General features: G+C 41.3%; 1 protein-coding gene across 1 annotated transcript; it reads right to left on the bottom strand.

The window, feature by feature from the left end:
* Positions 1 to 4,457: 4,457 nt before the first annotated feature.
* Positions 4,458 to 7,269, bottom strand: Hspa2 (heat shock protein family A (Hsp70) member 2). Its single transcript, XM_015490103.2, has 2 exons — positions 7,177 to 7,269; positions 4,458 to 6,838 (listed from the first exon to the last, which is right to left on the bottom strand). The coding sequence occupies exon 2, from the start codon at positions 6,831 to 6,833 to the stop codon at positions 4,929 to 4,931; it is 1,905 nt and encodes a 634-aa protein (XP_015345589.1). The 5' UTR covers positions 6,834 to 6,838; positions 7,177 to 7,269; the 3' UTR covers positions 4,458 to 4,928.

The following is a 7,269-nucleotide window of genomic DNA, read 5'->3' as shown; positions in this document are numbered from 1 at the left end:
TGGTCTCTATGATAAGTGGATGGTGATCCATAATGGGGAGGGGGGAGGCATGGGGAAAATGGAGGAACTTTGATTGGGCAAAGGGGAGGGAGGGCAGGAAAGAGGGTACAATGAGATGGTCGTCATTACCCTAGGTACATTTTGACTGCACATATGGTGTGATGCTACATCATGTACAACCAGAGAAATGAAAAGTTGTGCTGCAATTGTGTACAATGAATCAAAATGCATTCTGTTGTCATATATACCAAATTAATTTAATTAAATTAATAAAATTAATAAAATTAATTAATTTTAATTTAATTAATTAAATTAATAAAAAAGAAAAATTATTTCTAGTACAAAAGGCATTTAAATCTATACATAATTTGAATGCTAAAAAATAAGTTATTGAGAACTCAAAATATCTACACAAGTTATTTCGCATTGTTATTTCGAATGTTCTAGAAAAACAATGTTTAAAGAGAAACTTCAGTAACTCTGATGGACCATCTTAGAATTCTCTATCACTTTACCTAAGAATTCTTTTTAGGTTTTTATTTTTAAAATAGCACTAGAAATTTACAACCTACCCTAGAAATGTATTTATTTAAAGAAAAACAATTTGTGACCTTTAAAGTAGGAATATAAAGATGACTTATAAATAGCTAATAATTCCAAGTGCCCTACAAGACATTTTTTTTTTTTGCCTAATTAAGGGAAAAAGTTATACTCCTCAAAGTATAACTAAGAGCATATAACACAGAAGTAAGCTGTTGGTCTCAAACTTTAGGCTCAAGATATTAACTGAATACAGTGTATGCTTATACTATGAAAAAGTCATAAGGGCAGACTTAGTTATAATTCTACCTTAAAAATTAATTTTCCATAAAAGAAAATGGCAATATCAAATTCTGAATAGGTTGCTTATTTCCCTACTCATCAATTCACAAACAACCTGATCTACAATGAAAGGGGTCAAGGAAAGGGCCTATGACTTCTTGATTTGTTCTAAGGGAAATATAACATTAAGTATCACACTATACAATTTCAAAAATGCAAAACCCCTAAAATATTTCCATTCCAAGAGTCATATCAAAAATAAAAACGGGGGCTGGGGCTGTGGCTCAGCGGTAGAGCACTTGTCTAGCACGTTCCAGGCCTTGGGTTAAAATAAAGATATTGTGTTTACAACTAAAAAAAATATTTAAAAAAATAAAAACTGGTCTGGGGTTGTATGGTGCAGTGGTAGAGCACTTGCCTAACACGTGTGAGGCACTAGTTTCAGTTCTTAGCACTACATAAAAAAAATATATTGTGTCCATCTACAACTAAAAATATTTTTTAAAAAACTGCACTCTTTCTGAAGATCAATAATTTTTCTCCAAGGAACAAAATTCTGCCTCTAATTTCTAATTCTGTAATTAATTCAAAACAGTTTACTCACATATTGTAAGCTATATATAAATTCTCTTAGCAATTGTCTTGTGGCATATGATTTAAAAAAAAATTCTAGTATTCAAAAATCAAGGGAATATGTCTCTCAACAAATTTTTTTTTTTTTTTTTTGTACTGGGGATTGAACTCATGGGTACTCTTGAGTACCACTGAACCACATCCCCAGCCCTATTTTGTATTTTATTTAGAGACATGTCCTCACTGAATTGCTTTGTGCCTTGCCTTTTGCTGAGGCTGGCTTTAAACTTACCATCCTCCCGTCTCAGCCTCCCAGCCATTATGGGATGACAGGCATGTGCCACCAAGACCACCTCTCAACACAATGTTTATAAACTATATTCAATTTAAAGTAGCAATGTCTTATAGGCCCCATTTAGCTTCATAAAAAGACCTTTGATTTTATCCAGAAAGAGCCACTGTATTCCTGGTTAATACATAATACCAATAATTAAATTATCATTTAAAATCTCTGACATACTGAACAGGTGGTGTATTAAATATCCTATTTATGCATGTAAATTTAAAGATGTCAATAGCATTAGTATCTCCTAATGTACAAGTTTTAATGCCTTTCCATTGACTAGTTACTGTACAAAACAAAGTGAGATTGTTTTTGAAATGTCACACACCTCAAATTCTGTAAATAATCTGTCGTGTCTTATTGTAATAGATGTCTAGATTTATCACCTTAAAACAGGGACAACCTTTAATCATACATTCAGATAAGAATGTAAGTGCCTGGAGAAATATATCTTTCCAATCTCTTAGCATCTATATATAGTACATTTGCTTTAATCGTGATCAGTAGTCACAGTTTTACTACTTTTGAGTTCAAGTGATGTTAATGATTCCTTAAACTGTAATTTAGCCCTATCCTAACATCAAGTACTTTTTCCACTGTTATTTGACTATGGCTGGCCTTACATCTTCTAAGGAGTTCCCAGAGTTCTTGGGTTACCAGTTTCAACTAACTCCTGGGAAACACTAAATGGCCACTTTGGTGCCTTTATCTTAGTAATATTTGAATTCAGGTAAATTTGAGAAGAATTAAATTTAAAAACACTCAAGGCAGCTAAAAGTGTATAAATTATTTTTTAAAACAACAGAAAATAAAGCATCTAATACATTAAGGTTAGGACAATAGCTGGTTGCAGGAGGCCAGGCCATATGATCAAGGACTACCAAAGGTCAGTTTAAGACTTTAGAAACTAATTTCTATGATGAGGTTTAAAATAGTCATACTAATACCGAATTGCACTTAAAGATATTATTTTTTGAAGTCAGAACAAAAGATCAACACTTTCAGCAAAGAACTGGAAAAGGGCAATAGTATGAATATTAACTTGGTAAAACTCACGTAAAAAAGTCATTTTAGGGCTGGGGATATAGCTCAATTGGTAGAATGCTTGCCTTGCATGCACAAGGTCCTGGATTCAATCCCCAACACCACAAAAAAAAAAAAAAAGAAAAAGAAAAAGTCACTTTAAAGCCACTGTTTACCTGATTCTGTCAGTACTAGTTTGTCAAACATTTATGTGATGCTATGTGTAGACAAAGAAACACCCATTGCCAAAAACTTTCCACCACTATAGCACTAACACTAATAAACCCAAGTTACCATCAGCTTTTCTAATAATCACCTTTAAATTTCTTAAGAAGTATTCTGAAGTAATTTCACAATTGCCTATTTATCTTCTTCTCTCTCCCCTGACCCAAGTGAGACTAAAGTAAAACTTATCTGCATGTAAGGGTCAACTATTGTGTGAGAAGCCCTAAATTATTACTCATACTATTATTCCAAAAATTAGTCTCTTTATGGCCCCAAAGGGTCTGCTGCTAGATTGAAAATAAAGTTTTTATAATTCATAATTTATATAATTTTATAATCCAATTATCTTTGAACAACATGAGGAAAATCTTTTCACTTGGAAAGAGATAAAAGGACATTTATACAGTGAAAACATTGGGTTAAAACTATGAATTTTTTCCAATAAAGTTTACTGAATTTCTCCTAAATTCCCTTTAAAGGAAATAAATGAGAATAAAGCAGAAGTGTCATTCCATTTAAAAAATAAATAAAAACCACCTTCTCCCAAGGATGTGGATTTCCAAAGGGTTTGAAATATTCTATTTGTAACAATCTCAAATCAGAAAGATAAATGGTCATGTTGTATATTAACAATATACAGTACTATCTTGTAGTTTGCCTTTTAAAAAAGAAGTTTATGTGTTGAGGCTGTGGCTTGGAGGTAGAGTGCTCGCCTACCATGTGTGAGGCACTGGGTTTGATCCCCAGCACCACATACAAATAAAATATATTGTGTCCACCTATAACTAAAAAATAAATATTAAAAAAAAAGTTTATTATAGTGATTTGTGAGGCAAGTACTGCAAAAACATTATGAGCTTCAAATGGGAGAGGGGCCTATAGATCATCTTCCCCTATCTCCCAATAGTTACAACTGCTGGAAACATGTTCTTATAGAATTTTCCACAAACTCAGAAGTTGAGCTGTTTTGCTAGAAAATTAAAGTTAAAACAAATTTGACTTGATCTGTACTTAATGTTAAGTCACTTTTAAACTCTAAAGCAGGCAAGCTTTAAAGTGACTTACAGGCACCTGTATGTCACAAAATACAACTTTTTTTTATACTACCTTTGACTATAATGAGAAGATAACTTCTGCCTCCACTAGGTTAAAAAAAATCAATCATTTTTATACTTAACCCCAAAATATAGCTTGTATTTTCCTGGAATAGTCAAGTGGATTTTCAGTAGAACACTTAAACCAGGTCTTAGGAGCCTGGGTATACTAGAAGACCCCAGTCAGGTTAAAAAGGGAGAAGAAAAGTTTACCCAGATTCTTCTCCCCTTAAGTTGTTGATAATTCAAGGCGGGAACTTCATCTGAGAATTAGAGAATATTGGATTAGATAAATTTCACATCACACTAACATTTTAAAAACCAACATGAATAAAACATGGGAAGGAGGTAAAATTGAAAAACTCCAAGACAATAAGTTTGAGATCAATTTCAGCTTTACTTGAAATTTGCATTTATTTGCAAAATATACCTGTCCTTAAGATCACTGTGATGCTTAGTCTTAAAGTAGTACATAAAAATAAACAATTTTAAGCATTTATGTATTTTGTTACTAAGCTTCCATAGGACAGGTGTGCAAAGGCCAGGTTTCCCATCTCAAACAAATCTCCATGCACAAACTAAAGTAAACCAAAAAATGCTCAAATCAGCAATGACACAAATGCATTAAAGAGAAACCGCAAATCTTTTTTTCCTCAAAATTAAACTTTAGAACTAACCTTTTATAGTTAAACTAAGTTGTTGTACCTTTCCTTTCATATGCATACACCAGGCTAAAGACTTTCAACAATAGATTTCATACTTGGCACAAGGACATTTCAAAGAAACCAAAACAAAAGGGGGAAAAAAAGAGAAAGGAAAAGAGATTTACGCTGATTTAAGTGCAAGCCTTAGTCCACTTCCTCAATAGTAGGTCCCCCGGACGCTCCAGAACCGCCGCCAGGACCGCCTTGGTAAAGTTTGCTGATGATGGGGTTGCATACTCTTTCAAGCTCTTTCTGCTTGTGTTCATACTCGTCTTTTTCTGCCATCTGGTTTCGGTCAAGCCAGTTGATCACCTCCTGACACTTGTCGAGGATCTTGTTTTTGTCCTGCTCGCTAATCTTGCCCCTCAGTTTCTCGTCTTCCACCGTCTGCTTGATGTTGTAGGTATAGGACTCCACCGCATTTTTGGCTGCCACCCGGTCGCGATTAGCTTCATCTTCCGACTTGTACCGCTCCGCCTCTTGAACCATCCGGTCAATGTCATCCTTGCTCAGACGACCCTTGTCGTTGGTAATGGTGATTTTGTTTTCCTTACCAGTGCTCTTGTCAGCAGCGGTGACGTTGAGGATGCCGTTGGCATCAATGTCGAAGGTGACCTCGATCTGGGGGACCCCACGGGGTGCCGGGGGAATCCCAGTCAGGTCGAACTTGCCTAGCAGGTTGTTGTCCTTGGTCATGGCCCGTTCGCCTTCGTACACTTGCACCAGCACGCTGCTCTGGTTGTCTGAGTAGGTGGTGAAGGTCTGCGTCTGCTTGGTGGGGATCGTGGTGTTCCTCTTGATGAGTGGGGTCATGACGCCGCCAGCCGTCTCGATGCCCAGCGACAACGGAGTCACGTCTAGTAGTAGCAGGTCCTGCACGTTCTCCGACTTGTCTCCGATGAGGATGGCCGCCTGCACTGCGGCGCCGTAGGCCACCGCCTCGTCGGGGTTGATGCTCTTGTTCAACTCTTTGCCATTGAAGAAATCTTGCAGCAGCTTCTGGATCTTGGGGATACGGGTAGAACCACCCACCAGCACAATCTCCTGGATCTGGCCCTTGTCCAGTTTGGCGTCGCGCAGCGCCTTCTCTACCGGCTCCAAGGTCCCGCGGAAGAGGTCCGCGTTGAGCTCCTCGAAGCGGGCGCGGGTGATGGACGTGTAGAAATCCACGCCCTCGTACAGCGAGTCGATCTCGATGCTCGCCTGTGTGGACGAGCTCAGCGTGCGCTTGGCGCGCTCGCAGGCGGTGCGCAGCCGCCGCACCGCGCGCTTGTTGGGCCCAATGTCCTTCTTGTGCTTGCGCTTGAACTCTTCGGCCAGGTGGCTGACCATACGGTTGTCGAAGTCCTCGCCGCCCAGGTGGGTGTCACCGGCCGTGGACTTCACCTCAAAAATGCCATCCTCGATGGTCAGGATGGACACATCGAAGGTGCCGCCGCCCAGGTCAAAGATGAGCACGTTCTTCTCACCACCTGCGCAGCCTTTCTTGTCCAGGCCGTAAGCTATGGCAGCCGCCGTGGGCTCGTTGATGATGCGCAGCACGTTGAGGCCCGTGATAGTGCCCGCGTCCTTAGTGGCCTGGCGCTGCGAGTCGTTGAAATAGGCGGGGACCGTGATGACCGCGCTCTGCACCTTGCCCCCCAGGTAGGCTTCGGCGATCTCCTTCATCTTAGTGAGGACCATGGAGGAGATCTCCTCGGGGAAGAAGGTCTTCATCTCCCCCTTGTACTCCACCTGCACCTTGGGCTTCCCTCCCTCGCTCACCACCCGGAACGGCCAGTGTTTCATGTCCGACTGCACCGTGGCGTCCTCGAACTTGCGACCGATCAGCCTCTTGGCGTCGAAGATGGTGTTAGTGGGGTTCATGGCCACTTGGTTTTTGGCGGCGTCGCCGATGAGGCGCTCGGTGTCCGTGAAGGCCACGTAGCTGGGGGTGGTGCGGTTGCCCTGGTCATTGGCGATGATTTCCACTTTGCCGTGTTGGAAGACCCCCACGCATGAGTAGGTGGTGCCCAGGTCGATGCCGATAGCCGGGCCGCGGGCGGACATCCTGACTGAAAGATAAACGAGCGATGTTAGGACGAGAAAACCAGGGAGAGGCAGTCCGCGACGTCAACTAACGGTCACCTCGCACTACTCTCCGCGAGCTCAACCAGTCTCCCTGCTCCCCCCTCCGGGTTCCCCGCTCTTATAGCCGCCTTCTGGAAACTCCCAGAGCCAATCCGCTCCCGGGACCGCCCGCACAAACTCTTCCAGCCCAGCCACAGGCTTGCCTGGGTCGGAGTGACCGACCTGAAGCCCAACAGATGTCTAGTTGGGTGAGGGGCGGGACCCCGACCCTCGCTAGAAGACCCAAGGACGGCCGTTATGCAAATGAGGCTCCTCCCAGTACCTCTAGCTGCTTGGGGGCGTTAGGCTCGTGCCCTGGCCCCCCGGCCCCGCCAGGTGTACGCGCTTTTTCCGCGGTCTTGGCTTTCCAGAAGCG

This window comes from Marmota marmota, unplaced genomic scaffold (genome assembly GCF_001458135.2).
Source record: "Marmota marmota marmota unplaced genomic scaffold, marMar, whole genome shotgun sequence".
NCBI lineage: Eukaryota > Metazoa > Chordata > Mammalia > Rodentia > Sciuridae > Marmota > Marmota marmota.
Note: the sequence above shows the minus strand (reverse complement) of the source record. Positions and strands in the feature narration are given on the sequence as shown.

Excerpts from the sequence above, each read along its gene's own strand:
- Hspa2 (XM_015490103.2), bottom strand. The coding sequence starts at position 6,833 with ATGTCCGCCCGCGGCCCGGCTATCGGCATCGACCTGGGCACCACCTAC.